An 18,697-nucleotide genomic window follows, 5' to 3' on the forward strand; every position below is an offset into this window, starting at 1 on the left:
TATCTTACACAAATGTTTTACTGTTGTGAAAAATGACTCTCACTCACAGACTAAAAATTCATGGTTATATTTTAATCCACTTATATTTTAAAACATTGTTTCCATCCATCTAAATTTGGCCTTGATGGCATTTTTCTCCACATTATTCTTTCTCAATATTTCCAGGTGATTTTTCAGGAGCTTGAGGGAAAGGGTATGGGAAAAAAGACATTAACAGTGGCTGCAAAATATCACATACAAAAAAATCTCATTACTTTTAAAATCCTCACCTGAGGATCTGTTTCTGTTATTGATTTTAGAGAGGGAGAGAGAAACATTAATTGGTTGCCTCCTGTACATGCCCCAACCAGGGATCGAACCCTCAACCTGGGTATGATGTTTTGACATCTTAAGAAACCTTTCTGGCTGGGGAGAGACTGCTCCTGCCAGGGCTAGCCAATTCTTAGAAAAAGAATTGATTTCTAGAGTTTTGATGCCCTGACCCGGAAACAAACCCGCCAGTAAGGTACAACACTCCAAAAACCTGAACTACCCGGCCAGGGCAACATCTCTCTTCTTATGGAGAGTAATATAAGAATACCTCAGAGCTCAGGAGGTTAACAGTATATTAAGTTTTTAACTGGCAAATCGTGTGGCTCTCAAACACCAACCTGCACCAGAGTCCCCTGGAGAGCTTGTAAAAGGTTGCTGTTCCACCGTTGCAGATTTAGTGGGGGAGACTGAGCTGGTACTGTTGGTCCAGGCAGGCCAGCACACTACCGTAAGCACCTACCCCCCTTGCCCTCGCCTTCTCACTTCGGACCTTGCCAAGACTGCTCCATGGTGAACATCCTCAGGACATGCCCCACTCTTCAATACTGTGCTTTAAGTTTTTTTTATCCCCAAATTTGGCAATTTTACCAAGTGCCTGTCTATAGATAGGGGCAGGAAATTTTCTTCTTAGTCACGTTTGTTTTGCTGGGCTTGTTAAAAACCTTATAATCCACACTTTTGAGCAATAACACTCCTTTTCCTTGGTACTGTTCAATGCTGCTGCTCCCAGGCATTTGACATTCATCTGTTGTGATCTTAACGTAAGCGAAAGCATCTCTGGGCCACTGTGTGTTGGTGCTAATAGCGGAACCCACCACTTTCCTCACCTCTTCCCTCTTTACCAGTGTCTCACTGGGTAGGATCCCCTCTTGATTGCTGCCACCATCAGTAACTCCACTGTCAGGACTGGAGTGGGAGATAAGGAAATACTGACAAGTAAAATGGACAGCTCGAGCATTAGCAAAGGAAGCAGCTGACAGCAAGCGCAAACCGCTTCTATCATCACTCCTGCCATCCCTGAACCATGCCACAGGTCCTGCAAGCCATGCCCCTAACTAGACTACATTCATAGCTGCCGGGGTAAGCCACGCTGCTCTCATCCCAGCCCAGATAGCGCTCACCAGACACAGAATACTGACTATGGCCCCTAATGCTGTTTTTACAAAGCCCAGCGAACAAAACACATATGGCTCAGAGGCACATCAACAGTGCCAGTGCCGGCCTAGCTCCCTTCTCTGAGCAACTTCTGTGATAACTGCCCCTTTCCTTTGCAGCGTCAGACTCCCACTGCTGTGGTCTCAACTGTTTCTGATTCTAAAATGCAAAGATGTGTCAGATTAATCTACTTGGGACTCATAAAGAATTTCATTCCCTGTTCTATGTGTAGAGTTTTAGTTACCAAAGATGCCATAAGCAGCACAGATTAGATTTATTTAAGCTTTTGGTCATTTTGCTGCCTAACTGGCCTTGTTTGCAGCCTGTTTCACAACCCAGCAAAACAATGCATTTGATTTCTAAAGAATTCAAGTTAAAAGCACACACCATCAAATACCATAATCTGTCCCCAAATTTGGCACCATTTAATCTGCTACTAATTTCCTCTTCTGAACAGTTCTTATCAAAAAGCAACAAGAATTGTGATGCAAATGAAGTTGTTCCCTTTAAAATACTGCATCTGAAAAATAATCTTCAATTCCCTTAAACTCATAAGCAAAACTAACTTTTACAAATGACAGTAGTAGATGATATCTTGAGATTTGCCTATTTGGAAAATACACAGGATTAGGATTCAGACAGGCAGATGTGTAGACAGTTGGGACAATCCAGAACCCTGAAATAAGAACATGGAACTCAGCCTGTTATTACTTTCAAGCAGATAAAATACATGTAAGCTTAAGGATTAACCTCAAAGGAATTATTTTTTAACATACTACAAAACCTGATTTTGAAATTATATATTTTGTTAAAAGATAACAGACTTTTCTTAATTTATGACATTATATAGTTTGCTATATAAAAAAGACTTAAAATTTAAGGTTCAAAATACTCGTTTCTAAGGTTCCTCTGAAATTGACTCATACAGAAAACCAGCAGAACAAGTTAGCAATTCTGTAAGCAGGCTCATGCAGCAGCTTACAAGAACACAATTTAAAAACTTGTGTTGCAAAGTACTAATGTGCTTAAATTGCTATTTTCTTAGGCAATTAATTTTCTTCCCCAATTATTATAGGTAGATATGACATTTTTTGGTGATCCCTGTTGAAGGTATTTGAAATATGTAGAAAAGCATGCCCAAGAAAGATGATAAACATTCATGGCATACTGCTTCCTCTCTCTCTTTCTCTCTCTATTGTATTATTATTTTTTTTTGGTGGAAACAGAATTTATTGAGGGATAAAAGAACTGCCCGCCACAGGGAGAGAACAAGCAGGGGGACCCAAGTGGGCTACCCCATCACATACTGTTTCAAAAATATGGGGCTCAGAGCGACTCAAGTCTCTCAATGACAAACAAGAGATTAAAACCCAGGGCAGAAAAAGTCTGAAAGTCTGGGATTTTAATACTGGCTTGATTACGTGATTTTGAGCAAATCACTAAACTGTGATTGCTCTTGTCTCTGTAAAATGGCAGCAGTCACCTGCCTTTACATCATAGAGATGTTTAAAATGTAAAGTTGTATATATGTTACTTTTTAGTTACAGGTAGAAAGGAGAACTGTCAGACAACATGCCATGAAGAAAAGATTCTACCTGAAGGTCTTACTAGGCTATGCTCACAGGACCAATCTCTGCATGAGCCACAAAGCTTAGTGCAAAGAAAATGAAATTATGTCCAAGGATTTCTCCCTCAAATCCAAAAAAGCATGTTAGAAGTGTGTGCCTCGGGACACTATGGGGACAACTAGGTAAGAATGCACCTATGACAATAAGACCCACTTTCACCACTAAACAACTCAGTCGTGCTACATTGTATTCAACAGACATTCCACCTTCTCCATGGCTGGGGTGCAGCCCGCAGGGGGCAGTACACTCCCCACCACATGAGAACAGGGATGCTGCGTTGGCTTCAGCACTGCTCCTCACCCCACAATCTCCATGTACCTTCCCTCCACCCTATTCCTTGTTAGGGACAATTGACATGGTATCAATCTTACATAAAGTGCCACATAAACTTAGCTTAAGTCCCCTCCTCAACTAGACTCACACCAACCCCTCAGATGAGGAAATCCTGGAGCTACCACTGACAAGAGCTGTAATTTTTAGGGGGAACACGATAAAGCAACCGGCCATCATCTGCCCCTCAGGGAGAGGAAGCTCTGTTCCACTCAGCACCTAATGAAGCATAGAAAAGTCCAGGTGCAAGAGCGGGCATCCCCTAGAACAGTGCCAGAGCAGTGGCACTTAGAGACGAGTGTCTGCGTATTTCAGAGTAAATGTACTAAATTTGTAAAAAGCAAGAACCCTTCTATCAACCAGGGCCCTGAATGCAAGACGCTGGGTAATCTTTTCTTTAGAAAGGGTGGCTTCCTCCAGCAGCTCTAGGCAGTCACTTATTCCTCATCTTGACAAAAGAGCATCAACTTCAGGCATGGATGTGTACATAACTCTACAGGCAGCTCAGCTGTCATACACATGGCAAATATAAAGGCATGTCAAAAGACATTTTTCCTCCCCAAAGTATAACCCCAAGAAGCCATTATAATAGAGTATGAATATCTGCTGCAGGTTATTGACCTGTAAACTAACAATAAAATCCCGTTTAGTATGTAAAGGCTTACATTGCAACATGAAGTATTAAGACACAAACCACTGACTATTCTAAGTTTGCTGTACAGTTGAACCATCTTCATTACCTCAATCTGTGTGTGTGTGTGTGTGTGTGTGTGTGTGTGTGTAAAATGTCCTCTTTCCATAGAACACCAACTTTAGAGATGAGGCAAAGTACAAAGCAGCTGCCGGTGATCCCGTGGGCATCTAGAAGACTGGAAGGAGTCCCCAATCCCTGCTGCTGGTGTCGCTTCTGAGGCTCCAAATGAGACCTAGGTGGATTTATCTGATTGGCACTGTGAGTAAAGCAAGGCCAGGCTGAAAGGCAAGCCTTACCTACTGCAAGCACAATTCCACACACAGGTCTTAACTCAGTGTTTAAATGTGACTGGAACTGCCTGCAAATTGGGAACTTCCTCAAGTGATATTAAAAGCTCTACACAAGAAGTATACAAAGAAGTTACTAGTTGTTCAAGAAAAAAAAAAAGACACACCTGCAAAAAAGCAACAGCTCTGTAAATGGAGCTGTAGGTAACTGCTGAGACAGCAACAGCAATAACAAATATAGCATAGGATGACTTTTTAAAACAACTGCTGCCCCAATACTTTACTTTTTAAAAAAGACACACATTTCCACAATATGATTTTCTAAGAGAAAGAGTCCACTGCTTTGTTTGAAGAGGAAGGAGCCAGTCCTAGTGATAAACAGACTGGGAATATCAATTGAAATATGCAAGACTATATAACGCAAAATCTAATATTTGTTTCACAACACCCGCTGGCTCCTGGTGGGCGAACTACTGCTCTCTAGCTGCATCCAGGGCTCTTTTCTTGTGGCATCTTAAAAAATGTGGCTGCAGCTGAATCGGCGGCTTTCTCTGGGGCAGAGGTCCTGACCAGCCACTCAGTGTTGGGAGATTTCGGGGCCTGTGGCGCTGGTGTGGTTGGCTCCATCACATCCACAGGAACTGATGAGATTGCTTCAGAAAAAGGAAAAAGAGAAAAAACCCAGGGGAGACAAATTAGAATGAACGTTACTTCAACCCAAAATACTCTTAATCCTTTTATCTTATGCCCTACTAACCCAAGTGGCCACATAAGGTTTTTCTTTTTTCTTTACAAAGAAATAAAGGCCAGATGTAACAAAGGTAAGTATTTCTCTACCTGAAAAAATGGGTTTAAATGAACAAATAAGCAAATTCAGTAATACAAATTCATGATGTAGTAACTATCACTTCTTAAGCACTTATGTGCTAGGCACTGTATTATGTAAACACTGCATTCATATCTCATTTCTTACAAACTTGTAGAAGTAGGTATTGTCATCTCCATTTTCTGGATCAAAAAAATGAGCCATACAGAGAGCAGATAAATTTTTCAGGGACAAAACAGAGCTGGTTAAGTAGCAAGATTCAAACTCAGTGGACTCCAAGCCCTATGTTCCTTCTGTCACACTCCATGACAATGTCACCAAAAAACAGTGTGATAATAAGGAAAATGGTAGAAAATCACACAATCAGGCCCAGTTTTTCAACAAGAACACAAACACATTCTAGACAGAATAATAATTGCTTATGCAGGACTGTCCTGTATATTTTAGGACACTTACCATTCTGACCCCATCTACTGAATGCCAAAAGCACTCCCTGGTCCCTGGGACAAGTAAACACTGTCTTCACATTTCCAAATGCCCCCAAGCAGACTAAACCACCCTCACACCCACTGTGCCAATGGTGAATATACACTAACGAAAAGCAAAATGTACAAAGTTCCGTTTTTACCCTACCACTCAGTAACTCCACTCCTGGAATGTAATCTAGAACAGTAATTTTCAAATTGTGGTCACAAGATCAACTTAGTAGGTCATGACCAGTACTTTTTCTTCTTAATGAAAAGGAATAAAAAATATCAGATTGTATCCAAGGATTTATATATAGACTAGAGGCCCGATGCACGAAAATTGTGCAAGGGGCTCAGCCCTCGCAGCCCTGGCTTCATCTGGAAGGTCATCCAGAAGATCATTTGGTTGTCCAGTCTAATTAACATATTACGCTTTTATTATTATACTAGTAGCCCATAGCGCAGTATCGCATGCAGTAGGCCGCCCACTGCTCTGTGGGAGCCGGCGGGAACTGCAGCGCACCACTGGGAGCCACGCTGCTTCCATGGGAGCCGTGCAGCTTCCGTAGGAGGTGGAAGCGAGCCGCCGGCGCCCATGGGAACCAGGAGGGAGCCGCGCTGCTTCCGCGCAAGGCAGGCCTGCCATCTCCTCTCCAAGCCTGCACTCAGCGTGGAGGCTGCAGGCCGGGCCCCCGTCCCTGTCCGTGTCCATGTCTGCTCCAGCTCCGGGGGGCCAGCCCAAGCCAGAGTGTGGCAGTTCACTGGCCCCGTGTCTCTGTCTCCTTCTCTGTCTCTGCTCCAGGCCTCACCTACACGCACAACCTCCTCCTGTCTGGTCGTGACCCGTTACGGCGTCCTGGCCTAATTTGCATATTTCCTTTTTTTTATATATAGATATAGATATATACTAGTGACCCATCGTGTGAGACCCGGACCCGCGGGAAATCGCACAAGACCCAGGACCCCAGACCCTGCCGCAGGACCCAGAGTAAAGTCCCGCAGCGCATGGGACCCAGAGTCAAGTCCCCACCCACCTGCGTGCGCCTCGCCGAGCATGCAGCCTCCTGGTGACCTTTGGTCAAAATATATATATATGCCCACATATATACTCAAACATTAATTTCTTACAGGGAGTTACTGTAAAAATAATCGTGCAAGCTATTACTCTATGGCACATGTACAAGAGTTTCTTGAGGGCCGTGGTTTTCAATGTTTTAGAATCTCAGATCACATCAGCAAGAAACACATTTGACATCACAACACAAATCAATCAATCCAATGTCTCTCTTTCTCTCTCTCGTGTTCACACACACACTCACTCACTCATTTAACTGAAATTTCACAAACCTATATTTACCATTACTCCACAGTCATTAACCACAGTGCAAAACCCTACCCTAGAAAAACTTTTTCTTTGCTATATGGTTTTTATTATGGCAAAATATATGTAACATAAAATTTATCATTTTAATAATTTTTAAGCATACAGTTCAGTGGCATTAAGTACATTTACATTATTTCACAACCATCACCACCATCCATCTCCAAAACTTTTTCATCATCCTAAATGAAAACTCTCCATTTTCCCCTCCCCCAGCCCCTGGCAACTACCATTCTACTTCCTGTTCCCATCAATTGACTATTCTAGGTACCTCACATAACTGGAATCATATAATATTTGTCCTTTTGTGTCTGGCTTATTTCACTTAGCGTAATGTCTTCATCCATGCTGCAGCATGTATCAGAATTTCATTCTGAATCACAAAGGCACTCAGGCTGAATAGTATTCCATTGTATACAGAATATACCACATTGTGCTTATTTATTCATCCAGCAATGAACATTTGAGTTGTTTCCACCTTTTGGTTATTGTGAATAATGCTGTTTGTACACGAGTGTACAGATAGCTATCTGTTTGAATACTTTCAATTCTTTCAGGTATATACACAGAAGCAGAATTGCTAGATCATATGTTAGTTTTATGTTTAGATTTTTTTTTAATAGTACAGAGGTCTTTTATTTTTTTTGCACTTGTCATGCCTTGAATTCATAGGGGATGGGTCCCAGCAGCTCAGGCTCCTTTCCACTGGTTCTCACAAAGTGCTTCTCTGGGTGGAGCAGGCTGGCGCTTCAGCAGAACCCAGGAACCTTTCACTTTGGCTTCCTTCTTTTTCTGACCATTTTTCTTCACACGTTTCAGAAAGCTATCTCAGCTTTTAGAGTGCTTTTTATGCTCAATATGTACATTAATTCTCTGGGCAAGAATCTTGCCCTTGTTCATTTACAACAATGCCCACCGCAGGCTGGGTAACTGTAGACTCCTCCAGTTTTGCCACGGTAACATTTGTGAGACATTCCTTTTTGAACAGTGCCCATTCCTTTGATGGCTGCAATATCACCTTTCTTGTAGATTCACCTGTATGAGGCCAGAGGAGCAGCTCCATGTTTTCTGAAAGGCCTAGAGAACCTATAGCGGCTGCCTCTCCTCTTCCCCTTTGTGTTAGTCATTTTAGTGAATTATTGGAAGACTAGTGACCCAGTGTACAGATTAGTGCACATTGAAAGGAAATTAATTAGAAGGTGGCCCGCGGGGTGAGCCTGGGCGAGAAGGGCCAGACATGCCCTGGAGCCAACCTCCCGCAGGCCCTCCCTGGCATCTGCAGAGTGAGCGGGGTCCCTCCGGCAGGTGGGGTCCCTTGGCCTGGCCTGCGGGGATCGGGCTGAAACCGGCTCTCTGACATCTCCCGAGGGGTTCCGGAGTGCGAGAGGGCACTCTGCAAAGTTGCTGTGGTACAGGGTGTGGAATGCAAACGCAAGTGTGCAGTAAACCAGATTCGGGCCAACAGTGCCCCAGCAACAACATAACCCACGGCTGAAGGTGGAATCACACATCCCCGAGAGGATTCGGGCTCCCTCCTCTCTGGTTTCAGGGTGCATCACCTGAGAACTGCCAGTGCCGCTGCCAAGTCACTGCAGCTCAGCAGCTCCTGTGTTGAGCGTCTGCCCCCTGGTGGTCAGTGCATGTTATAGCGACCGGTCGGACACTTAGCATATTAGCCTTTTATATATAGAGGTGGTAGTTCTGACCAAAAAAGTTATGTTTAGATTTTTGAGGAACCACCATATTATCTTCCCTAGCGACTGCACTATTTTACATTCCCATCAGTAATCACAAAGGGATTACTTGCTGTTCCTGTTTTGTTTTGTTTTTTATATAGCCATCCTAAGGAGTATGAAGTGGCCCAGAAAAAAAACTCTTGCACATGTTCTCTCACACAGCAACAGTGTTTTTCACAATAGCATAAAATGGATGCAATCCAAATGTCCATCAAGAATGTTTAATTGTAGTATATTCATCATATTCATGTAACAGAATACCATATATATGGCAGGATGAAACATGAATGAATCTCAAGAACATAATTGGGTAAAACTTGTAACTTATAAAATATGACATTCCATTTAAAAAAAGATTTAAAACATGCAAAACTAGATAATGTATTACTTAGGGATACATATGTCTTAAAACTAACTTAAAAATCAAAGAATGATTAAGTGATTAACAAAAAATAAATAACAGGATAATGGTTACCTCTGAGGAGAGTAGAAAAAGATTTTTAAAGGGGATGTTCTTTTTCTTAAAGTTGATGGTGGGTACATGGATATTCGCTATATCATTTTTCTTTACTCCTTATATACCTTCTATAAGTGCTCTTTTATAGCCATTCAATATTTTCTAAAAAAAATTTTTAACTTTAAAAACCATTTAAACTTTAAAAAGGCATAGTGAGCAGTAAGAATCTGTCCTATGGCTCCCAAGACAAGAGTGAACCTAAAATAAAACTACTGAATCCAATCACTGGATTAGCATAATATTGAGAATAACTATTTCAACTAATAGATTCTGTTCACATATTCATACAACAAATATCTAGTGAGGTTGTTCCATGTGCTGAGTATTATTTTAGAGGGTGGGGGTACAATAGCAGCAAAAGAGATAAAAATGCCTGCCCTTGCACCTACATCTCCCACATCACTGGCCTGATATTCAGAATCTGATGTAACTAACAGGTTAACTATTGGTTACCCTTCTGACTAATGCTCCAAGGACACTCATCCTATCCCAGAGACACAAAAGTCAGAACAGGCTTTGGGATGGCAAAAGAGTCAGGGCTCTGAATACAACATCTTGTCATCCTGTTCTCCTTTACCTAGAGCCATGTGCTTACTTTGTGAAGGTACGGGATTTGTACACCAAAGGCTCTGTTCTGCCATTCTGATGAAGAAAATCATTTCGAGGAAATGAAGTCTGGTTTTTATCTGAGTTCCTTAGGTTTTTTATAGCAACTTAATCTCAAGTTTTAGAGAAAATAACCAATTTTTTCTTTTCCAGTTATATTCTCTTTTTTTGTTTGTTAATCCTTACCCAAGGATATTTCTCCATTGATTTTTTTTAGAGAAAGTGGGAGGGGGAGAGACACAGAGAGAGAAATATCAATGTAGGAGAGACACATCAATTGGTTGCCTCCCACACGTGCCCCGACCAAGGTCAGGGATTGAGCCTGCAACAGAGGTACAGGCCTTTGACTGGAATTGAACCTGGGACCCTTCAGTCTGCAGGCCAACTTTCTATCCACTGAACCAAACTGGCGGGGGCTCAGTTACATTCTTTAAGAGAATATACAGCAAATTCACTTTGGCATGAGGCAATGACATGTTGGGTATTTCCTGTTCTGGTGTTCTGGGCTTTAAAAGCATGTTTATACGGTCACTCACTCAGATCCATGGTGGCTCTGTGCACCACGCACCTATGGTTATAAAGCCAGAAAGAGAAAGGGAGTGGACATTAAAAGAGGAAAATAAAAGTGCTACACTTTCAAGAAGGATCTACTCAATGATCCTATGAAAAGGTCCTTTTCCTTGGCCTTTTGTTAATACCAGTACAAAAAGGCAAGGCACGCTAGTCCTTTCTGCTCTGCACCTCTCTAGCATTATTAATATCTTTAAATTCAGTCAATTTCAACTCAAAACTTCCCACCAGTGGGGGAGGGGAAATGGGGAAAGATTTGTGGCTGCATGTTTAAGAAAGAAGGTGAATTCATCACAGTGACAGGGGAGACTGTTGGCAGAGATCTGAGCTATTTATTCTTTTAGGAAAATCCTATAAAGAATGACACAAGGAAGCCTCTATCTGCAGTCTTGTTCATCACACTGGTGAAGAATCCGATAACAGATGTATGCAGCAGCGTGATTTAGTGCCAGGAGCTGGCCCCTGATGTGTATTAATACAGCGGCAAAGCGGAACGCACCTCTCTTCATCAGTCATTTCTATAAAAGAGGTGGAATCTGAGATGGCCCAATGTTAGGCAGAGCAAGCCCATTTGTTCTACTGACTGATGGCGCGGGCTCGGGCTATGTCCTTCACCTCCATGGGGCACTCAGGTTGTGGATAGAAAAAAAAGGAAATGTTCAGTGAAGCAAGCCTTAGTCAACAAGTGAGGGGAGGAGTTTGGATCAGTGAGGGAAATTTTTAATGCTCAAATCTTGTTTAATACCTCCCAGAAAATTTCCCAATTTGAATACAGAATAAGGATTTTAAACTCTTCTCAATGTTTTCTTATAAACAAATAAAAGCAAAAAAACAGAAGCTGGACATTAAAGAGAAAAAAAGAACAAAAAGATAAAAGAGGGGAGACTGTGTTTTAATGCTTCCAATACCACAGACTGGATGAAGACCTGGGTTTTGAGCAGAGTCATAATTTGGAGCCAATCCTATCCTATGGAAGACCTAAGAGTGCAGCCCTAGAGTCACAGGGAAACCAGTCTGACCATGGCTCTGCAATGTGCCAACCATGTGACCCTGGGGAACTGATTAACCTCTCTACAGCTCAAATATCTCATGTGTATTGGGAATAAAAACAGCATCCACCTTATAAAGTTGTTGCAAACATTAAGTGAGATAATGTATGAAAGGGGTTAGCTTAAGACATGGCTATGTGGAAATCACTAAAAAAATTTACTATAGTCATTAGACCTGTGATTAAGATTATCCATTATCATGACAATCTAAGTCTGAACCATTATCAAGCAGTCTTCTCAAACAGAAGCTGCCGGTTTGGCTCAGTGGATAAAGCCTCGGCCTGGGGACCAAAGGGTCCAGGTTCAATTCTAGTCAAGGTCACGTACCTTGGTTATAGGCTCCTCCCCAGCCCAGGCCCTGGTCAGGCCTCGGGCAAGAGGCAACCAATCGATGTGTTTCTCTCACATCGATGCTTCTCTCTGTCTTTCCTTCTCTTCCATTCTCTCTAAAAGATCAATGGAAAAATATCCTCGGGTGAGGATTAATAACAACAACAAAACAAAAACGTCAAACAGAAGCTTGAAGAGGTCAATTTCAGAGCATGCTGAAATTCACTAAGTAAAGTTAGGGGAAAGGCTTCCCCATCTGTCAAAGTTCTACGCTCTATTCAACTATCAATAGCTCTGCTCTATGTACAATATACATAAATATGTATTTTATTATAATATATAGTCTTTTCTGAAGAAAATAAAATAGTTTATGATATACTCAATTTCCACAAAACAAATTCATTATCATCAAGAAAAGAACTGTAGGTGGTTACCAGCGAAGGGGACTGGGGATAGGTGAAAAGGGGAGGGAGCGAACTATATGGTGATAGATAATAACTAGACTTTTTGGGGTGGACACTTTATATTGTATATAGATATCGAATTATAATATTGTACACCTGAAACTTACATAATAAGAAGACAGAAACAAAAACAAACGAAGTGTAGGTATTTCTGATAGGTCCTATAACCAGATGTGATCTTTTTATTCAGAGTAATTCATCCTAAATTGTACTGAAATAACCTAAAGGATTGTCTATGATTACTAATTACATTTAACTATTTTCTCTGAACTCCAAAGAAAAAGATCTATAGACATCCAATATTCTGGCTGATATAAATAACTATCCCCCTTTGTTTTCATTTAAGGATAACATAGATGAAGTTAAGTGCATAAATCATAAATGTATGTAGTTCAGTGAATCTTTACATATAAATATACTCATGTAATCCCCACCTAGTTCATGATATAGAACATTTCCAGCATCCATGAGATTTTTTAGGTATTCTCCTGGTCACCAGTGAAAACCACTATTTTGGTTTCTACCAACTAGTTTTGCTCAGAAAATGAAAAGTTTTTAACCTGAAAAGCTGTTTTTAATTAGGAATTTCATGATAGATAAAATATTAGCACTCTATTATACATAAAAACAGTGAGAATGTACTGTACTATGTACTAAATTAAAAAGTAAATAAACCCATGTGGCTCCTTGTCTACTGACTAAACTGCCACCCTACTGGGATTTTCATTAACAAAGATCTAATTTATCTGTAATAGAAAAAAAGCACAGATGACTAAAGATTATTTTTAGTGAAATATAGGGATTCAAACTTAAGAAACCCGTGTGACACAGTGAAAAAACAGACTTCAGGGTCAGACAGAACTAGGTTTAAATTCTTAAAATATGTGTAACCTTGGGCAATTACTTCTTTTTTTAAAAAAAAATATTTTATTGATTTTTTTAAAGAAAGGAAGGGAGAGAGATAGAGAGTGTCAGAAACATCGATGAGAGAGAAACATCCATCAGCTGCCTCCTGCACATCTCCTACTGGGGATGTGCCTGCAACCCAGGTACATGCCCTTGACCGGAATCGAACCTGGGACCTTTCAGTCCGCAGGCCGACGCTCTATCCACTGAGCCAAACCGGTTTTGGCAGGAAATTACTTCTTGCATTCTCTGTTTTCCCACATAAAATGGGAATAAAATGACCTATCTCATCCTAAAAGTTAAGTGGAAAGGTATATAAAACACACAATTCAGTGTCAGGTGCTCAACAAATAATAACTAGGGTTTAATTACCTGCATTTGGGCTAGACAGAGATGCTGTGGCCACAGGCTTTCGTTTCCTCTTGATATCACGTGAGCATGGGGGTCCCAAGTGTAGGCTTGCCTGTCTGCAGAGGTAACAAAGAAAACATACTGTTTCAACTTTATAATTCTCATTGTTTAAGACACTATGTTCAACCCAGATAAAATCCTTAACCCAATATAGATATACTAACAAACTCAGCATCATCTTTTGCTATCAAGTGTCAGTATAAGATCATTCACAATTAATCAGAATTCACTCTTTACTCACAAAATACACCCATTCTAAACTTTTTACCTGATTAGCAAAAGAGTAGACATTCAAGATTAATTTCAGTAAATATGTGTTTCATTACATGCTGATTTTTGTACATTTTTCATAAAAACAATAAACCTCAATTGTTCTAAACTCACTAATGAAATACCTACTCCCAAGTGGTAACATATTGAAAAGTTTAATGCTGCATGAACACAGACATTTGCATAGAATTATAACAGGAAGTTTAACCCTTCTATCACTATACATCCATATTTTTAATAATGTCTGCATAGCAAGTTGTTTCTATCATTTTAAAAAATATAAATTATGGGCTAATAATATGTCCCCTTTCCGAATGTTCAGCTTATTTTAAAAACAAAATAGTGAGAATTTCAACATTAGAAAAGCAAAAGATTCTCTCAAAGACAATGAGCTATTTTAGTTCCCCACTTCCTCCTTCCTCTCAAACTAGATGTATATTATGTGATTCAGACCAAGCTGAGTTTCATCTTTACACAAAGCTTTCCTTGAGCATTCAAGGCCTTGCCTACCATGAATTATTATTTAACTGCTGTACATGTATCTTGTTTCCCTAATGAGGCTTAATCTTCTTGAGAACAGGGACCATATTTGTGTTTCTTTCATAATTTTCCAATGTTCTACCAACCTCAGAAGGCGCATAGCTGATCCCCATTAAGTATCTGTTGACTAGATCTGATATGAATAAATAAAAGTTCTAAAAACCAATAGCCAATTGTACATTTAAAATGGTAAATTTTGTTATGCAAATTTTATCACAATTTTTTAAAAATAGCCAGACTATGTAACATCTATAATAATAAAAGTGTAATATGCTAATTAGACTGGACGACCTTTCAGGTGAAGCCAGGGCTGTGAGGGAAGCCAGGGTCTCGGGTGCCAGAGGGAAGCCGGTACCAGCAGCCAGGGGAAGAAAGGCCTAATCTTGCACGAATTTCGTGCATTGGGCCTCTAGTATAAAAAGAACTCCAGTAAAATTATACTGGATGAACTCCTAATTGGTAGTCCTAGCTGGGGATCAAGTCTCATGGCTTGGTAGTCTGGAAACTGGAATCTCAGTCAAATCTAAGAGAACCTGGTTAGCAAGGCAACAACCGTTGAATGGACAAATTTTCCAATGGGGGGAGTGGGGGTTGCCAATCTGGCAACTTTCAGTTTACAAGTACATATATGTATGTGCTCTCGCTCCCTCCCTCCCTCCCTCCCTTCTTCTCTCCCTCTTTCTCTTTCTCACATGCTCTTTTCTCCAAATAGCAAAAGCTTAAGACCATCCAATTTATAAGAAAGAGAGATAAAAATTTGACTGAAATCGTAAGAAATTTTTTAGAATGCAAGGAACACAAAAATAGACAAAGATTTACACTAGAAAGCCTGTGGTTTGGCAAAGTCCATCCAAATCACTTTTTATTGATCACTGTTGTCTACATGGGAAAAAGAGTTAACTTTAGTTTAAGTATCCCATGAGTAGTTAATTCCAAAATTCCAACGTGAAATGTGTGAATGTAAGTGTGTAAAGAAGGGGAAACAATTCATCTTTCATACCTTACATAAGTCCCGGAAGTAAGTTTAAATAAGCATGCTGACTTAATAAGAAACACAGATGACAGAATGTCAAAAGTAGACAGGCCTTTAGTCTAAATGCAGAGATGGTATGGTAATTCCTTTTGAAGCCAGACAAGGGCAGAAAAGAAACTGATGCTATAAAATTTGTTTCTCCTCAAAACAGAGAAATGTACAGAATACTTTCCATCTTTTCAGTTCAGCAAATTCAGACCCAAACTCAAACTGCCCAGGCACTTCGTTCTAATTCAATCCTGCTTCTCCTAACGTACTTCAGAAAGAGAAGTCAAAGGGTAACAGTTCATATTCACGCACTTTCTTCTTTACCAGAAGCTCAATGTAACACCATTTCTTCAAACTAAACATTGTTATTAGACATCAGGACGGTGGTACTTTTGAGCTGCGGGGTGTGGGGAAGAGGGTCAGTGGCTAGGAGCTTCTGGGGTTTTCTGGTAATATTCTGTTTCTGGATGCTGAAAATTCGCCAAGTATACATTTCTTTATAACATTCTCTATACGTACATTGTTCTTCAATTAATTTTGAAAAACATTGCTTCTTCAAGATCAATGTTCATAAAACACTGGGCTTTAAATGCAAAATAAAAAGCCTAAGAAAAGTACTTCAAGGGCTTTAAGATTTTAATTCTCAGAGTATCAACTTGGGCTGAACTAAATAAATACTGCCTTTTATTTACACACTATTCATCATTTTCACAGTTTTGCATATTTGATATATGTCAGTAAGATGGTTAAGGGCACCTATTATATCACCACTCCTTATGGCCTTGGTCAATATCATTTATCTCACTTTTTCAAGGAATGACACATTTTGGAGTAAAAAGATAAAACGATTTATGTACCAGTGTTTAAATTTGTGACCATTTCAAATAGAAATACTGTGGTTTTAAAAGATACTTATTTAAGTATGAAAATAAGTATTACTTACCTGCAACTATGCACATAGGTTATTAAACGGCACTATATTCTGCAATGTCTGTAGGGGACTGCTGTGAACAAAGGCTCAGGCGGTCCTTATGATGCCCTGCCCCTCTGGGCCACGGGTCTTGGATCCCCACTCTTCCCTGCTCACTGATGGTACAGACTTCAGGGTTAATTGTCCTACATTAAATGCCCCCAACTGCTAAGCCTCCAGCCTGTTACTTTTCTCTGTGGTAAATGTTCTACTTCTACCACCTCATTCCTAGTTAAGTTCTGGGGAGGGAGGAAGAGAAACAGTCAAATTATTATAGGACAGTAAGACGCTCCTTGTTTTGGGTTTCAAGTGGACACTAGTCATGGGAAAATCTACATTTCCCTGTGAGGGCTCTGTCTGCTTGGAAAAAACCTTAGAGGACTAAGAAGGAAGAGAACCCGGAGCAAGGCCGGGGAAAGCAAGGAGGAAGCTGGATGCTTGCAGCAAGGGGATTTAAAGGAGACAGGACATGGAACCCGCCACGCTGCAGAGCACATTCCGAACACAAGACAGCCCTGGTCAGGAGTAATGAACAGTCTCTGTGAGGCTGGAACCTGAGCACGAGGCAGGAAACAGCTGCAGCCTCAGCTTCCTATTCAAGAGGTAGTTTCCATTTTTTGTTTATCCCAAAATAATTGCCTATCAGTCAATTGCAGACATAAAGAATCAAGAATGAGAAGGAAAAATACACTGATCTACCCATTTCACTTTGTAGTATTTAACCACCTTGGCTTCTTTTGTTTTTAATGTGTTATTTCTTTAATTTGTGTTGTTTTACTCTGACAGTATCACTGTCTACTCACAAGATATAAACTGAAAAGGGCAATGAACAAGTGAGATATCACAAAAGACACAGAAAAAGAGCCTGTGCTTCTCTTTCTAAACACACAGAGCCCCCTCCCTATAGGAGAAAGGGCAGATTTAACTAGATTTTTTTTTTAAGTGTAGGTGTTATCCCTTCATGTCCTCATTCTCATCTGTCCCTTCAGAGTATATTACTTAACTCCCCTTTTCTACATGAATGTGTTCCTGCAAACAGGTCGGCCTGAGTTCTTATTTCTTCAGCTTTTGGTGTTAAGCAGCTTTTGTTAACTAGATTTTTAAAAACTCCTTTTCAAGAGCAGTGTACAGTTGTTTTTGTGTTGCAAAACGAGGTACTATATGTGGGGGGAGGGGAGCTTTCAATTATGTAGGGTGTGAAAAAAGCTAGATATAAATTAAGCTAAAATGTCTACAAATTATTAAAACTTCCTTCTCAATTGAAGCAGCAAATGTTTATCAGAATGATGTAAGAAGCTTTTAAAAAATACACAACCCCCACCATACAGGGGTGGGAGAAGAATCAATAATATGTTTATTTTCAAGTTTCTTCTCAAATACTAGTAACACCAATATGTTTCTACCCATTGTGGAAATTACTGAGTTAAAAAATATACCAAATTTCCAAAGCTAATAAGCTAATCAATAAAAGAGATCTAAATATTTAACTTAAAGAATAACAAGATGATTAAAATTCATATAAATGTAGACAAAAATTCTGTTCCCCAATATGTAAGTAATTAACCTCCAGAAAAGACAGGCTAGGCTTGTTCTGTTTCCTCTGATGGAACGTCAGTATTCCTCAGCCCTGCTTCACAACATGAAACCAGGTCAGTACTTCCCCTAAAAGCATCACATTCAGCAGCATCCGCCCTGAAGAATGTATGGGGGAAATGAGCATTAAAAGGAACAAATACAGTCTTTAAAAATGTCTTACTTCATGAAGCCAGGTCAGTACTTCCCCTAAAAGCATCACGTTCAGCCCTAACCGATTTGGCTCAGTGGATAGAGCATCAGCCTGCAGACTGAAGGGTCCCAGGTTCGATCCCGGTCAAGGGCATGTACCTTGGTTGCGGGCACATCCCCAATAGGAGGTGTGCCGGAGGCAGCTGATCGATGTTTCTAACTCTCTATCCCTCTCCCTGCCTCTCTGTAAAAAAAAATCAATAAAATATATATTGTTTTTAAAAAGCATCACATTCAGCAGCATCCGCCCTGAAGAATGTATGGGGGAAATGAGCATTAAAAGGAACAAATACAGTCTTTAAAAATGTCTTACTTTAACCTGGCCTGTGTTTCGGGCTTGATCCCCAGTGGGGGGGGTGCAGGAGGCAGCCCATCGGTGTTTCTCTCTTATTTTGATGTTTCTATCTCTCAATCCCTCTCCCTTCCTCTAAAATCAATAAAA

General features: G+C 40.4%; 1 protein-coding gene and 1 pseudogene across 2 annotated transcripts in view; both read right to left on the bottom strand.

The window, feature by feature from the left end:
- Positions 1 to 2,560: 2,560 nt before the first annotated feature.
- Positions 2,561 to 18,697, bottom strand: part of GPATCH2L (G-patch domain containing 2 like) — a 52,333-nt gene continuing 36,196 nt past the window's right edge. The window contains exons 9-10 of the mRNA XM_081101654.1: positions 13,631 to 13,725; positions 2,561 to 5,059 (exon numbers count right to left, since the gene is read on the bottom strand). Of these exons, the coding sequence (XP_080957780.1) occupies positions 4,887 to 5,059; positions 13,631 to 13,725 (268 nt within the window). The 3' untranslated portion in view covers positions 2,561 to 4,886. The remainder of the gene's footprint in view (positions 5,060 to 13,630; positions 13,726 to 18,697) is intronic.
- LOC308526544 (large ribosomal subunit protein eL21-like) lies at positions 7,734 to 8,207 on the bottom strand (annotated as a pseudogene). The gene has a single exon. The product of its transcript is annotated as a large ribosomal subunit protein eL21-like (transcript).

This window comes from Myotis nattereri, assembly GCF_964212035.1.
Source record: "Myotis nattereri genome assembly, chromosome: 1".
NCBI lineage: Eukaryota > Metazoa > Chordata > Mammalia > Chiroptera > Vespertilionidae > Myotis > Myotis nattereri.